The sequence below is a fragment of the Oncorhynchus nerka genome, linkage group LG15 (genome assembly GCF_034236695.1).
Source record: "Oncorhynchus nerka isolate Pitt River linkage group LG15, Oner_Uvic_2.0, whole genome shotgun sequence".
Lineage (NCBI taxonomy): Eukaryota > Metazoa > Chordata > Actinopteri > Salmoniformes > Salmonidae > Oncorhynchus > Oncorhynchus nerka.
Window position 1 is genome coordinate 82584259 of NC_088410.1, and position 17729 is coordinate 82601987.

Sequence of the window (17729 nt, forward strand, 5' to 3'; positions counted from 1 at the left end):
CATCCAACTTTAAAGTAGAGAAAAGTAGCACTAAAGAAAGAAAAGCCCTGCCAGAAGAGTTGTGGGAGAGACGAGGCAGTACTGGGAGGGTTCCGGTGGCACAGGTTTAAATATGCATGCTCCAGCTGTGCACAGGGCCCTACATAGCGAGCGGAGCAGGATGAGGCTACAGGCTGTTGGTTTAGCCACACAGGGTTGGGAGTACAGTACACGGAACTGCCGGTGGGTTCTTTCTATTCATTTTCCCCCTCAGTTCATCACTTGGTACCACTGAGACCTCCATCCCCCCAGGTAGGAAACAAAACTGAACTATTGTGCCTTATAAAATATGAAAGGGTACTTTTATCTGCTTAGCTGTAACAAAGAGGATTGTTGAGATTGAGAAACTTAAACCACCTCTATCAGATTCCCTATCAAATGAAAAGCACCCAGGGATACAGCAACCATGCACCGTCAGTGTATACAATGAGTATTATTAATTGGATCGGTTTGGTTTCTCATCTTGTCCTGGGGTTCTACATGTCCTTGTTCTCCTAATGCTCTACCCACTCCTCTCTGTGACTTCTCCCCCATTAGGTCAAAGACAATACAGAGACAAAAACACCAATGTGGGTCCAATATCGTCCTTAAGCTAAATCTGCTTTCTTTTAATTGATAAAAGATGGATGGCTATGAACTGAGCACAGCAGGATCCTGTAGAGGTGTTCTCAGATGGCTCAGTACACTGATTCCACCTGGTAACACACACACACACACACACACACACACACACACACACACACACACACACACACACACACACACACACACACACACACACACACACACACACACACCTTCTCCCAGTAAGTCACACTGACAGCCACACAGCACATGAACAAATCTCTCCTTACAGAACAGGCAACAAGGCCACTTGGAGGCCCTATAGGTCTTAGTCACTAGGCACTGAACTGCTGTCGGTTTTGGTGGCTTAAATCTGCCTATTGTCAAGGGATCTTATGATATATCTTAACGAACAGTGGGATTTCAGCCACTTGTTACTGCTGCTTGAAGTGGTTACTGTTGAGGGATAGGTTGTTGTACAGTATCTGTCTCTCTGGTGCTAACATTAAAACGTATGCATGTCAATACCAAGGATGTGGTTAGAGGGATGCATAATAACTACAAATCTGAGCATGTAGCTTACATTTTTGCTCAAATCTCCCATTTATCAAGTATCAATGCTTACTTAATGCGAAAGTGTGATGCTTGCTCAGAACTCAGAACGTATCTTAGAGTAAGTGGAAGAACTACAGGACAGAAACTACTATTATCAATCTAGTCTTGATGCATACTTAAAAAAAAAACTATTTCAATGGATAAACACAAACATCTAGTCATTGCTCTGAAAATATGTAGCTGAGGTCTGACAATGACGGCTGTAGGGAAACATTTGTCATCTTGCGGCTTACATGTATTGATCCCATCTTTACTAATGCTGTAGACATTTGCTTGAAAGCAGTATCCAGATCCATCGGATGTAGTGATCACAAAATAGTAGCCATATCTTAGAAAACCAAAGTCCCAAAGGCTGGGCCTAATATAGTGTATAAGAAGTTTTGTAGTGATTCCAATGTTAAAAGAATATCTGTTGGTCTGTGGTGTGTAATGAGAAGCAAACAGACACTGCAATTGACACATTTATGAAATTGCTTATTCCAATTGCTAATAAGAATGCATCCATTAAGAAAATGATTGTAAAAACTTAAATCCTCGTGGATTGATGAGGAATGGTATGGTTGAGAGGGATGAGGCAAAATAAATGGCAAATAAGTCTGGCTGCATAACCAAAAATTGAGAAATCATTTGACTAAACTGAATAAAAAGAAGAAGAAACTACACCATGCAACAAAGATAAATGAAAAAGAATGATAGTAAAAAAGCTTTGAGCACCTTAAATTTAATTATTGAAAAAAAGGCAAACTCAGCTCCATCATTCATTGAATCAGATGGCTCATTCACCACAAAACCAATGGATATTGCCAACTACTTTAATGATTTTTTTCATTGGCAAGATTAGCAATTTAGGCATGACATGCCAGCAACAAATTCTGACACTACACATCCAAGTATATCTGACCAAATTATGAAAGACAAGCATTGTAATTTTAAATTCAGTCAAGTTAGTGTGGAAGAGGTGAAAAAATGATTGTTGTCTATCAACAATGACAAGCCACCAGGGTCTGACAACTTGGATGGGAAATTACTGAGGATAATAGCAGATGATATTGCCACTCCTATGTGCCATATTTTCCATTTAAGCCTACTAGAATGTGTGTGCCCCCAGGCTTGGAGGGAAGCAAAGGTCATTCCGGTACCTAAGAATAGTAAAGCCCCTTTACTGGCTCAAATAGCACACCAATCAGCCTGTTACCAACCCTAGGTAAACGTTTGGAAAAAATTGCATCTGACCAGATACAATGCCATTTTACAGTAAACTAATTGACAAACTTGCAGCATGCTCATAGAGAAGGACATTCAACAAGCACAGCACTTACACAAATGACTGATGATTGGCTGAGAGAAATTGATGATAAAAGATTGTGCGGGCTGTTTTGTTTGACTTCAGTGCAGTTTTTGACATTATTGATCATAGTCTGCTGCTGTCAAAACGTATGTGTTATGGCTTTAAACCCTCTGCTATTGTGGATAAAGAGTTACCTGTTTAACAGAACACAGAGGGTATACTTTAATGGAAGCCTCTCCAACATAATCCAGGTAGAATCAGGAATTCCCCAAGGCAGCTGTCTTGGCCCATTTACTTTTTCAATCTTTACAAATGAATTGCCACTGGCTTTGAGGAAAGCCAGAGTATCTATGTATGCGGATGACTCAACACTATACGTGTCAGCGACTGAAATGACTGCAACACATAAAGAGTTGCAGTTAGTTTCAGAGTGGGTGGCAAGGAATAAAAAATTTAATTTCTAGAATTTGGGACACATCATTCACTAAACCCTAAACCTCAACTAAATCTTATAATAAATCATGTGGAAATTGAGTTGACTAAACTGCTTGGAGTTACTCTGGATTGTAAAGTGTCATGGTCAAAACATATTGATATAACAGTAGCTAAGATGGGGAGAAGTATGTCCATGATAAGGCACTTGACAGCACTGTCAACAAGGCAGGTCCTACAGGCCTTAGTTTTGTCGCACCTGGAATACTGTTCAGTCGTGGTCAGTTGACACAAAAACGGACTTAAGTAAATTGCAATTGTTTCAGAACAGGGCAGCACGGCTGGCCCTTGGATGTACACAGAGAGTTAATATTAATAATATGCATGTCAATCTCTCCTGGCCGAAAGTGGAGGAGAGATTGACTTCATCACCACTTCTGATAATACCTTATGAGAGTTGAATGCATTGAGCTGTCTGTTTGAACTACTGGCGCACACTACTGGCGCACCACTCGGATACCCATGCATACCCCACAAGCCATTTCACAAGAGGTCTCTTCACAGTCCCCACGTCCACAGACTATGGAAGGTGCACAGTGCTACATAGAGCCATGACTACATGGAACTCTATTTCACATCAAGTAACTCATGCAAGCAGTACAATTAGATTAAAAAAACACATTATGGAACAACAGGGACTGTGAAGCAACACAAACATAGGCACAGACACATGCATACACACACGATAACATACACACTATACACACACGTACACATGGATTTTGTACTGTAAATATGAGGTAGCGGTGGAGTAGCAGCCTGAGGGCACACAGTCGATGAATGTATTGTAATGTTTTTAAAATTGTATAAACTGCCTTAATTTTGCTGGACCCAAGGAAGAGTAGCTAATGGGGATCGATAATAAATACAAATACAGTAATGCACAGTTAAACTTAACATCTGAGTTCCATGCATCCTTTGTGACAACCTCTAGTTCACACTATAAAATAAACCTTTGTGATGTTGGTTTTCTGTACACGCTTAAAAGTGACCCGCAGGAGCACATGACCTTTGCACAGTGAGATTTTGTATGAAGGCGAGAGGATGCTGCTCCACAGCAGGTCTGTCGGAAGGAATTCGTCAGCTAGTCAGTAAACGAGTGCCTCTTTTGAGCAGCTATAGCAAACATAGAGAGACAGCCTGGGCTCAGGTTGGTCTAACTCTATTTACAGTGATGTCTCACTAAAAGTCTTAACATAAGAGACATTTGCTGCATGTAACTTCTGCAAATATAGTCAAAGTTGTTTAGCAATGTTTATCTGTTACTGTCGTGTCTGTATTAAAAAAGAACATTCCTGCTTTTGATCGTTTATCACCATCAGACTATCTGTTGCTTTATTTCTTAGCATGGAGAAAATGGACACATGCTAAGTGCTGTGCTAAATGCCCCAGAAGCCACCTCACCTCCTGGTTCTTGGCCTTCACACGAAATGGTACAGAAGGTCAGTCACATACCTCCATTATTCTGTCGTGGATCTGAAGGCCTCCTTCCTTGTCTGTTGGTCCCTTCTCAACGATCTTGGATACAAAAATTCCTTCATTCGAAGTGCCTTCATGGTCGTCCTGTGGCGAAAAAACTGCCATGTTAATGACCCATTTTCTGATCATCTCAGATAACACATTGATGAAATTGATTAAGAAATAGTTGTAACTATTGAAGATGATTACATAAAAATATTTAATTACAATACATGCTAATTTACTTTAAAATATTCAGCAAAAATAATATCTTTAAAATATTAAACAAGTCTCTTGCTAAATCTGCCTAACCTACTTTCAAAAGTCCTGAGGACATTATGCAGACAATTCAAAATGGTTTTCCCATTACCCATTCCCACCAATCAGGGTCAGAGACACCCTGCTGGTCTTTACATGTGAACGCAACTGCAGTCATCAACGCAGCCTTGTTAACCCAGCGATTAACCGCAGGGCTCAACAGCCTGTAGTGACTGGCAAGTGGTTGCAGGTGCACATTACACAGGGCTTAATGTTGGGCTCCACAGAGCCCCAGTGCCAAAATGCCTGCCAGTTGACATGTTTCCTAGGGCTGGATAATACAACTCTGACCCAGCCCGTTAGAGGGGCTAAATGTTGAATGGATGTGTTGGAAGGATATGAGTTACTCTGCGTCCATCAGTGAGGCTGTGACCCCTGAGTTGTAAGAGCTACGATTGGCTTAACAAAGCACTGCCAACATCCCTCTCTGCTCTCTCCTAAAACCACATCAAACCAACCCTGTGCCTCTGCCAAGTCGTGCGACAGTGTGCTAAATTTATATGGAATACTTAAAGAAACCTCAGAAGTCAAGGTGTGAATGCTGCAATTCATTATTTCAGGTCTGCTTCCTTTTTTTCCGAGCTCATCACAGCACATTTTTAACTGTGAAACAAACACATTTCCTCCCAAAATGGCACGGATTGCCAAGGGAATGTCACAGCAGGAGAGTGAGAGGACTGATGCTTTGCCATGCATCCCCCTGCCCTGGGGCCACAGCGTGGACAAACTCAGTACTTAGACCCTACAGTGTCTACGAAGGCCAGCCTTTAATCATACTCAGCCTGGTTTCCAACCCAACTCTGTCTCTGAATCGCATCAACACTAGTCAAGGGTGAAAACGCCATTAATCAATCGTTTCTTGTGGAGGATTTGGTGACCTCTTTATGAAGTTATTCTAGTCTTAAAGACAATTAGAGCAAAAGTTGAGTGCATGGGACCCCCTTTTGTAGCACAGGTGGCTGGTGGCACCTTAATTGTGGAGGGCGGGCTCATAGTAATGGCTGGAACAGAGTAAATTGAATGGTATCAAACACATGGTTTCTGTGTTGTAATACCATTCCATTTACACCATTCCAGATATTATTACAAGCTGTCCTCCCCTCACCTGCCTCCTGTGTTTTGTAGGCCCGCAGATCAGTTCCCCAGATGTAAAAATAACAAAGAGCTCTTTTCATTTGATTGCAAAGTGCATATTTCAATGTACATAATGAGCAATAACTTAAACATATTCTCTTCACTGTCAAAACTCTATTTGGATTGATGCATGGTTCTGTCAAGGGAACCGGAAAGACCATGGAATCAAGAAAAAATGCTTTCGGTGTTTAGTCCTTTTTATAGTTTCCTGCTGTAAAACGTTTTACTGTAATAATCCATGTCGCCACAGCAAAGTGCGTCACTATAGCAATTTAAATTAACCACAGAACAACAGCCCTGAGTGGAACACTTTGGCACACATTCTTCCCAGCAAAAAAAAGATACTGCGAACTGGGACCAGCTTACTCTGTACAGAGATTGAGATGCTCCAAGTATACGAGACCCAGTTCTAACTGAGCTCTGAGCCCAAATTTATCTGAGTAAGATTGCCAATCTTGGATCAGGTCCCCCTTTCCATATAACTGTATTCATTATTATCTAGAAAGGCAAAACTGATCCTATAGCAGTCCTTCTACTCTAAGAATCTTTGTGAATATGTGCCCTAATCCCAGTTCAGCAGTGATATTCCTTCCCTCTCCTCTCGGGAGGCAATGGCAGACAGTGAGACAGCAAACACAGAGGCCATAACAGATTATCAGCTCAGGGCAGAGGACCCACTTCCCACCATGTCTGTTTTTACTATGTCATCATAGTCGCCTCAATTAAAAAGGACAATAGTGTGGGCGCAGTCATAATCCTTCATTTGATCCTCATATGAAGTAATTATAAACAAAACATCCGCTAAACCTAACCATTAAACAAACACAATGCGATCTATCCACATAGGCTCAAGAGAGATACTTTTTAATTTGACCTTTTTTTAAACTAGGCAAGTCAGTTAAGAACAAATTCTTATTTAGAATGACGGCCTACCCCGGACGATGCTGGGCCAATTGTGCACCACCCTATGGGACTCCCAATCACGGCCGAATGTGATACAGCCTGGAATCGAACCAGGGACTGTAGTGACACCTCTTGCACTGAGATGCAGTGCCTTTGACTGCTGCTCCACTCGGGAGCCCAAAAAATACTTGCACTGTGTGTGCAAGCTATGTCGGTATTGGGGTAAAACACAAAACTATAGTTAATCGTAGTTCAAGTATTTGCCTCCATTCCTGATTTCCCATATGACACTTGGCTGATCATCAATGAGATAAAACAGTAACCCAGAGATGCCACTTGTAACCTACCGCACATGGTCGTCCTCCCACGATGTTGAAGCCCAGAGAACCTCCCTCCCGATGAAGGATGGCTGTGAGGTTTTTTGTCTCCCCGCCCTGTGGACAGACAGACAGAAAGAGGACAGGAAGTCATTAACAACCCAAATAACAAATACCACTGAATAAAATAAATGATTGAACAAATCATAAAAAATCATAAAATAAAACTCCCTACAGACAGACATACAGACAGGTAGACAAAGGGCAGGTGCTTATTTTCACTTAAAACAACACAAAAATAACTTGGAATGAAAGTACTGAACAAATCTAAGAAATTGACCTAGAAGTCAATGGAGTATTTGAGGTACGATAGAAATAGCCTCAGGTAAAAGGGCAGAACCCCAAGCTACTCCATACACAGTAAATGGATATGTAAAGGTATCAGCGTAACCAACATGGCTGGTAGCAGGTGGGGAGATCCATCTGTTCTCACATCTTAGTACTTCACTGGTGTGGACTAGAGGTCGACCGATTAATCGTAATGGCCGATTAATTAGGGCCGATTTCAAGTTTTCATAACAATCGGAAATCGGTAATTTTGGACGCCGATTTTGCCGATTTTTTTTTTTTTACATCTTTATTTAACTAGGCAAGTCAGATAAGAACACATTCTTATTTTCAATGACGGCCTAGGAACAGTGGGTTAACTGCCTTGTTCAGGGGCAGAATGACAGATTTTTACCGTGTCAGCTCAGGGATTCAATTTTGCAACCTTATGGTTAACTAGTTCAACTCTCTAACCACCTGCCTCACGAGGAGCCTGCCTGTTACGCGAATGCAGTAAGAAGCCAAGGTAAGTTGCTAGCTAGCATTAAACTTAATAAATCATAATCACTAGTTATAAACTACACATGGTTGATGATATTACTAGTTTATCTAGCGTGTCCTGCATTGCATATAATCGATGCAGTGTGCATTCGCGAAAAAGGACTGTCGTTGCTCCAACGTGTACCTAACCATAAACATCAACGCCTTTCTTAAAATCAATACACAGAAGTATATATTTTTAAACCTGCATATTTAGCTAAAAAAAATCCAGGTTAGCAGGCAATATTAACCAGGTGAAATTGTGTCACTTCTCTTGCGTTCATTGCACGCAGAGTCAGGGTATATGCAACCGTTTGGGCCGCCTGGCTCATTGCGAACTAATTTGCCAGAATTTTACGTAATTATCACATAACATTGAAGGTTGTGCAATGTAACAGGAATATTTAGACTAATGGATGCCACCCGTTAGATAAAATACGGAACGGTTCCGTAGTTCACTGAAAGAATAAACATCTTGTTTTCGAGATGATAGTTTCCAGATTTGACCATATTAATGACCCAAGGCTTGCATTTCTGTGTGTTATTATGTTATAATTAAGTCTATGATTTGATAGAGCAGTCTGACTGAGCGATGGTAGGCACCAGCAGGCTCATAAGCATTAATTCAAACAGTACTTTCATGCATTTTGCCAGCAGCTCTGCTGTTTATGACTTCAAGCCTATCAACTCCCGAGATTAGGCTGGTGTAACGATGTGATGTGAAATGGCTAGCTAGTTAGTGGGGTGCAAGCTAATACCGTTTCAAACATCACTCGCTCTGAGACTTGGATTAGTTGTTTCCCTTGCTCTGCATGGGTAACACTGCTTCGAGGGTGGCTGTTGTCGTTGTGTTCTTGGTTCGAGCCCAGATAGGAGCGAGGAATGGGACGGAAGCTATGCTGTTACACTGGCAATACTAAAGTGTCTATAAGAACATCCAATAGTCAAAGGTATATGAAATACAAATGGAACAGAGAGAAATAGTCCTATAATTCCTATAATAACTAAAACCTAAAACTTCTTACGTGGGAATATTGAAGACTCATGTTAAAAGGAACCACCAGCTTTCATATGTTCTCATGTTCTGAGCAAGGAACTTAAACGTTAGCTTTCTTACATGGCACATATTGCACTTTTACTTTCTTCTCCAATACTTTGTTTTTGCATTATTTAAACCAAATTGAACATGTTTCATTATTTATTTGAGGCTAAATTGATTGTATTGATGTATTATATTAAGTTAAAATAAGTGTTCATTCAGTATTGTTGTAATTGTCATTATTACACATACATTTTAAAAATCGGACGATTAATCAGTATCGGCTTTTTTTGTCCTCCAATAATCGGTATCGGTATTGAAAAATCATAATCGGTCGACCCCTAGTGTGGATCTATATCCTGATTATCTGTGGCTTAGCTAGCTCTCTGGGAAAGAGCGGTCAAGTGACTGGTTCAAGCAAGGGTTAAGGCTCTTTCCTTCGCCCTCTCCTTCTCTTGCTCCAAAAGCCATTTGCTATGTGTATTAATACACCAGTAGACCTCTCTGTCAATGGAGGGATGACAAGTGGAACGCTGAGAAACCAGTGCAGTCAACTCTCTTCATCTGCTTTTTAAGGGGACAGTCAGAGGGTGGGACTGATGCTGGGACCATCATGTCAGCGGTCATCCCAGTATGGAGAATGCTATAGCATACAGGGACTAAATATAAAAGCGGGTATTAACGGTATGTACAGTGTCATGACTGAGTCCGGCTACCATATAGGCTACAGGATAAGGTGCAGAGTACTAGCCTATACTGTAGGTCTGCCAGGGAAGAATGTGCACTGCTGCTGGACCATGTTGTGTCGGCGCATGTGTACAGAGTTCTATGTTTCAAAACAACTATTGGCTATTTCCTGAAAGGAAAATTCATCTTCTGCCGATCTACCATTCCAGTGTTAAATTGCTATATTGTAATTACTTCGCCACCATGGCCTATTTATTTCCCTTACCTCATTTGCACTCACTGTATATACACTTTTTGTTTTATTTTGTTCTACTGTATTATTGACTGTATGTTTTGTTTATTCCATGTGTAACTGTGTGTTGTTGTATGTGTCGAATTTGCTACGCTTTATCTTGGCCAGGTCGCAGTTGCAAATGAGAACTTGTTCTCAACTAGCCTACCTGGTTAAATAAAGCTGAAAAAATAAATTAAATAAATATCTAAGAATATGAAAAATATAGAAAGACTGAAAGTAGAAGGGTAGGCAAGTTAGTCAATGCATTCAGCATTGTCCCTTCCTTTTATACTATATGTTGTAAGGATAGCCTACATCTGTAGGAACTGAGAAACAAGACAATGTGTACGGAGGACTGAATAATTCTAAAACCAGTGGGGTGAGCATGTCACGCCAGACAGACACTAATCCCACAGACAGACGCCAATCATTGCAGACAATGTTGATCTTGCTTCGCATTCACCTAACCTATGTAGCCTTATTTATGACAGGATCACGGAGAAAGACCACATCCCATATTCAGCCCAGTCAATCTTTGTCAGTTTCCTTATTCTGTTCAGTTCTGTACATTTTATGTATTTATTTATTTATTTAACCTATATTTAACTAGGCAAGTCAGTTAAAAACAAATTCTTATTTACAATGACGGCCTACCAAAAGGCAAAAGGCCTCCTGCGGGGTCTGGGATTAAAAATAAAAATGTTAGACAAAACACACATCACGACAAGAGACACCACAACACTACATAAAGAGAGACCTAAGACAACAACATAGCATGGCCGAAACACATGACAACACAGCATGACAACATGGTAGCAGCACAAAACATGTAACAAACATTATTGGGCACAGATAACAGCACAAATGGCAAGAAGGTAGAGACAACAATACATCACGTGAAGCAGCCACAATTGTCAGTATTAGTGTCCATGTCAATCAGAAGCCAGGTGTATATCAGCACTGGAAAGCTGGCCTATGCCATGTTTTCCTGTACATTTTTCAATATGGCTGAGATTCTGTGTTCCAAACCCAGCAGTCAAAGAAGGTTACCTGTCACCATTGATATTTCTCCTGTTATGGCAGTCGATTGGGGAGCAAATATGTCAGCCTGAATCTGATTTCAGAATATCTGATAACACGTGACCTGAACTAGCCCAAGTAAAAACACAGAAGCTGCTTCGCTGAGATTTGCAATGCAGCGTCAGTCTACATGTCGCCCGACTCCAACAGTTAATTCCACTTGTGTCTTTCTGTTTGATACTGCCACAGATATTGCCACATGTGCACTGATGTTACCTGCCAAGCAATCCTGTTCATACTGCTTGACTGAACCTGGGGGAAAAATCTGAAGAGAAAAAGCCTTTTAAACTAGCCACATCATCCACGTAATTTTTTTTCTTCTTCTAGCTTCCTCTTTTTCTTTCATGGATCATTTGAAAAATAATTCATTTGGAGATGTTTTCCAGGGATTAGAGCTTCAAGGAGGAGAACAACTTTCTTTGTTCATCCACTTTAACGGAGTTTTGTACAGTGCATTTCAAAGGATTGAATAGACAGTACTAAATAAGAAACCTGAATCTGTAAAGTGTTTTGAAAGTGTAATCTTAATTTCTTTATGGTACCAGGCTGAAAAAACATGTTAGTTGTCAAATCTGATAGTGTATCAAGTAATACTGTGGTAATGGGGTGCAGCACACATTTTTAAAAAGAGTGCAAAAGCAAGGCCCGCCACAGGAGTTGCTATAGCGAGATGGGACATCCTGGCCAGGATGTCCTTAGGACATCCTGGCCAGCCAAACCCTCCCCTAATTGTGCGTCGCCTCATGGGTCTCCTGGGCGCAGCCGACACAGGTCTCGAACCAACATCTGTAACAACGCAGTCTTAGACCGCTATGCCACTCGGGAGTCTCCAGCCAATAAGTGTTTAATGCCTTGCACAAAGTATCAAAATACAAAAATACTACACAGGACTCTTAAAGAATATCATTTAAATGCTAATTGTATTTTTGATCACAGAAACAAAGAGAAAATATGGAAAAATAAATAATGAAATGTTAATTATAAAAGAAACTGTGTAATCATCTGCCAGAGAGTAGCCCCAATCGGCCCGAGCCCCAAGTAATATATACATGTGGGCCAGATAACTCACACTGGAATCGGCCCGAGCTCTATCCCCGCACTCTAGCCATAAGTACTACTGCTGAAGGAGGCCCAGACTCGGGCCACATGACATCGGCAGAGTCTGACTCTCAGCCAAGTGCCCCGACTCTCAGCCGAGTGCCCCGACTCTCAGCCGAGTGCCCCGACTCTCAGCCAGAATTGGGCCAGATCCACTGTGCTAGCTGGGTAGGCTCTCTTACCCGTCCGTATACATGGATGGACGCTTCTCCTTCTCTGTCACGGATGCCATGGTTGCCCTTAGTTTGAAGAAGTAATTCAGAGACAGGTTTTTTATACAACAGCCTTCTGTGTGTTCTCTTTTTCAACTCCGTCTGCATATTTGCAATCAAACAACAGAATTTTCTCCATCTCCATAGCTATCATACTCTAATTCCACTGATTTCAAAATTTGGGTCCTCCAGAAAGTGGAGAGCAACACTTATGCAGTTCTACTATGTGATATCTTTCAAAAAAGCAGCGTTAGAAAGCATTACCTACACATACTGACCCGCTCATATTATAGACAGAAGTGGGCTACATGGCAGACCAATCCGAACTCATCTTTCGGCATGTCCAGCCCACTCATTATCTCAGCCAATCATGGCTAGCGGGAAGGTTGCTCACTTTTTCCGGGGCTAATTTAACAATTGTATTCGTAAGATGGCATAAAAGTGTGTTATGAATGCGCATCAAAGTTCACCTGTTCCAGAAGGCATTTCTTCCCCAAAACGTAATTTGATTAAAAAAGTTTTAAAAAAAAGTTTCCTGAAACAGGTGACAAATGCTAAAGTTGTCCATGATGAGACTCGAACACGCAATCTTTGGGTTGCTAGACGTTCAAGTTATACGCCCACCCACCCTACTAAGTAACCTTCTGTCTTATGTAGCCATACCAAACATAACATATCATACTAATTTGAGTGTCCGGATTTACCCTTACTATGTTTCATCTAGTCTATGAGACCAGGCTGGTGTGTATGTTCCCTTATATTCAGAATGCTTGTAGGCTTGTAGTGTACCTTACCTGTTCTTCCACCATGGGTTGATATGGACTTATACAAGATCATAAACATTTCAACCTCTCCCTAGCTGACCAGAAGGGAGGCCTCTATCCTTTTATGTCCACTGTGTTGAGTCCAAGACTTGGCTATAGAACATGGCAAAAACTATGCACTGACTAGCATATAAATATATGCGATATACACTGAGTGTACAAAACATCAAGGACATATCTTTCAATGACATAGACTTACCAGGTGAATCGAGGTCCCTTATTAATGATCCCTTATTAATGTCACTTGTTAAATCCACTTCAATCGGTGTAGATGAAGGGGTTATTTAAAAGTATTTTTAAGCCTTAAGACAATTGAGACGTGTGTGTGTGTGTGTGTGTAATTCAGATGGGGAATGGGCAAGACAAAAATTTAAGTGAGTCAGTTAAGAACAAATTCTTATTTACAATGACTGCCTACACCGGCCAACGCTGAGCCGCCATATGACACTCCCAATCACCGGTTGTGATACAGCCTGGATTCGAACCAGGGTGTCTGTAGTGACGCCTCTAGCGCTGAGATGCAGTGCCTCAGAACACTGCGCCACTCGGAAGCCGCAGCTAATCTATATAGCCTATGTATGGCAAACTGAGGAAAATAAACAAACTTTTGACCATTAGTAGTAGACTAGGCCTAATGCAACGGTGTTTGACCACAGGAGTCTCAAAGTCTATCTGGTCAATGATTTAACCTGGCAGACATCGGATCACTAACGTTTTAAACTGGTTAATACAAACACCTCATAAGTAACAGAAAATGCAAAAAAGTAGAGCAGATGTGAAAATAATACCAGTACGCGCGCTCTATAGATAAAAGGTAACATATAACTATGGACAATCACAAACAAAGTAACAATTTGTAATAGCCACAAATTCCGTAGCGTGCTTTTTGAAACGTTCTTACCTTGCACGGGGGAGCAAGGGTCCTAGTCAGCGAATCGATCCTTGCACTGTATTCAGTGAATTTCTTCTGATACTTCAGCGCTGTCATTTGTAGCTCATTGTGCACCGCGGAGAGTTGAGCAAGAAGTGATTTCTCTCTTTTGCTTGATTTCAATGATTGCTTCTTGAACTCTTTGTCCAAGTTGACCACCTTCCCGTGCAAAGCACTATTATGTGCTTTCATGGCTTTCAAACAGCAATGGGTGTCTAGTTTTTGCTCTTTGTGGATGAGCATCAAGCCACATCCACTGTCGCATATCCCGACCGGTCTGTATTCACACGATTCCCGCATATGGGCATCCATGTCCTTCAGATTGAGCACCTCCTTGCATCCTTTATTCCTGCATTTGGCCGGTGAGTAATCGCACATCTCGGCATGCTCTGCTAGATGATGCAGCTTTACCACTTTTTCACAGCCTCTGGCATGGTTGTCACACTTTATGTCCAGCTTCAGAATCAGGTTTTTCAGAGGGAGAACGTGGTTCAGCTCTGTCGTGGAGATCCTTTGACATTTGACGGGGCAGCTGCTTTTCTGGATAACCCATGGCAGCACACAGTTTGCGCAGAAGACGTGACCACACGGAGTAGTGAGCGGGTCTTCTAGAACTTTATTACACAAATTGCATTTAAAATCTGGGTCCACAGCCCCTTTAAACCGATCCAACTCGAATCCCATGTTTTTAAATAAATCCAAAACTCCTCCGGGATTCCCACAGATCGAAGTAGGAGTAATGGGTGTTTTAATTTGTCATTGGAGGAGTAGACTGACTTCAAGCTCTCCTGACTGTCTAAACTAATTGACCGAGACTTCTTCGGGAAAAAAGTGGAGGAATTCTCTACCGTAACTGCCGTAAGAGCCGTGCAACAGACTGAAACGCAATCATCAATTGGCCTAATTTACGAATCGAAAAATTATTTAAGCTTTTTAAATTGTAACTCAATCGAGGAAACGTGTAATGCAATTATTACATTGTAGTTACGAAGAAAAATAGGCTGCACATAGGGGTGTCATGCACCCCCCAAAAATCTAAGGGGACACAAAGTATGTGAGGATGGCTTGGGGGTGGTCCATATGGGGGCTATGCCCCCAGTCTGTAAATGACCGAATTTAGCATTTTTTCAAACACATGAAACAGCTTTCTCCTGCAATTTAGAGCCATAATCATTACGCTTAATGCTATGCTTCTCTGTAGAGGGATGGTGCTCTGAGTGTGACTTCTCATTGTGTCAAACCATGTTAGTGTCTGCGATATTATTACACAAAGCTATGGCTCTATGTCTTACCTAGCTAGTTGTGACTGACACTTCAGGGTATTAGCTATGTATACACTGAGTGTACAAAACGTTAGGAACATCTGCTCTTACAGGGCGGCAGGTAGCCTATTGATTAAAAGCATTTGGGAAGTAATTGAAAGGTTGCTGATTTGAATCCCCGAGCCAGAAAGGTGGAAAAATAACCCATTCTGCCCTTGAGCAAGACAGTTAAGCCCCAACAACAAATGCTCCCCTGGCACCGATGACGTGGAATTCATTCAAGGCAGCCCTCCGCACCTCTCTGATTCAGAGGGGTTGGGTTAAATATATAAAACACATTTCAGTTGAATGCATTCAGTTGTCCAACTGACAAGGTATCCTCTCTCCATGACATAGACTGGCCAGGTGAATCCAGGTGAAAGCTATGATCCCCTGTTGATGTCAATTGTTAAATCCACTTCAATCAGTGTAGATGGGAGTGAAGGGGAGGAGACATGTTAAAGAAGGATTTTTAAGCCTTGAGACAATTGAGACATGGATTGTGTATGTGTGCCATCAGAGGGTGAATGTGCAAGACAAAATATTTAACTGCCTTTGAATGGGGTATGTTAGTAGGTCCCAGGCGCATTGGTTAGAGTGTGTCAAGAACTGCAATGTTGCTGTGTTTTTAATGCTCAACAGTTTCCCGTGTGTATCAAGAATGGTCCACCACCCAAAGGACATCCAGAGAACTTGGCACAACTGTGGGAAGCATTGGTGTCAACATGGGCCAGCATCACTGTGGAACTCTTTCGACACTTTGTAGAGTCCATGCCCTGAGAAATTTAGTCTCTTCTGAGGGCAAAAGGGGTTGCAACTCAGTATTAGGAAGGTGTTCCTAATGTTTTGTACACAGTGTATAAACAAATGCTGTGTGCTGATAACCATGGTGTGCATGACATGTCACTAGGACTTTGGAGACATCACACGCTAACTGCTGAAGGCTCAGACGGGCAGAGCACTTGTGAAAACAAATGGGTGGAAGAACACTTAATAGCAAGTGACATTTTTATTTCCCCCCGAAACACACACTTAAAATCCCAGAAGACAGAGAGAACAAGCAAAGAGGATATTCAAGTGTTTTGGCTGGCATGTAGGCCACCCTGCAGCTCTTACACTCATGTTGACAATGACAGGCTGTCTTCTTATTTCACACAGTGCAGTGAGTACACTAGGGGACAAAACTGTAACCTACAGTAGATACAGAAATGTAACCTAGATACAGACAATATCATACAGAACAATTATTTAAAATGTATGTGAAGCATGAAAAACATGTCAAACATGTACATACCTTAGGCTAGGTCTTTGGCTAATTACTGTAATAGAACCAGAGGGACAGTCTGCACTCTATTAACCAATCCCCATAAATGTGTGTTTGTGTGTAGTTGTGTGCGTGTGTACGTGCCCTTATGGGGCTGTTTCTCTGTCAATTTATTTTCTGCATAAAGAAAAAAGCACCTTTATTTAAACTTGTGCATTTTCGATCTCGGCAGGAAGTGTTATGGTCATAAAAAACTCACAGGGCAAGCCAGTTATGCTCAGTGATGGGACAACAATCACCAGCACACTGGCAGCTTAACTTTCTTTTTTTGAGCAAAGTCCATCTTTGTTCATGATCAGACTCCATAATATTTCTGATGGAAACACACATCTATTGGTTGTCTACTCTCTGGGAAACCCAATTACATGTGATGCCATGTTTTATAAATCCATTCCACATGTGTTACTATCAAAGACTAAAACCAAAGGTTCATCAATGGCTCTGTGGGACACAGTGACAGAAGGGGAATGCACACTAGCATTCAATTAAAGTCTGAGGTAACGCGTCAACTCTTACACATGATAAATGGGTATCTCACGAGTAAAATGTGATGTAATTTCTTGACACCTTTATGGTATTATTTGGCTATATCGTGAGTAATGTAATGACCTCTTCTTCTTCTTCTTTCAAAAGTACAAAATCATCAGTTTTGTACAATATCCACAGACCCGTGTGATTGGATGAGAGAGACACAGACGCATAGTAGATTTAAGCATTGAGGCCCGAGGGGGTGTGGTATATGGCCAATATAACACGGCTAAGGGCTGTTGTTATCCACGACGCAACGCGGAGTGCCTGGATACAGCCCTTAGCCATGGTATATTGGCAATATACCACAAACCCCCAATGTGCCTTATTGCTATTATAAACTGGTTACCAACCTAATTAGAGCAGTAAAAATAAATGTTTTGTCATACCCATGGTATATGGTCTGATATACCATGGCTTTTGGCCAATCAGCATT

The 17729-nt window shown here is 41.4% G+C and overlaps 1 protein-coding gene across 1 annotated transcript in view; it reads right to left on the reverse strand.

Moving 5' to 3' along the window:
• Positions 1-14925, reverse strand: part of LOC115143409 (E3 ubiquitin-protein ligase PDZRN3-B-like) — a 150538-nt gene extending 135613 nt beyond the window's left edge. Inside the window, exons 1-3 of the mRNA XM_029683811.2 lie at positions 14111-14925; positions 7159-7245; positions 4454-4561 (exon numbers count right to left, since the gene is read on the reverse strand). Coding sequence (XP_029539671.1) covers positions 4454-4561; positions 7159-7245; positions 14111-14824 — 909 coding nt within the window. The 5' untranslated portion in view covers positions 14825-14925. The remainder of the gene's footprint in view (positions 1-4453; positions 4562-7158; positions 7246-14110) is intronic.
• Positions 14926-17729: the final 2804 nt, after the last annotated feature.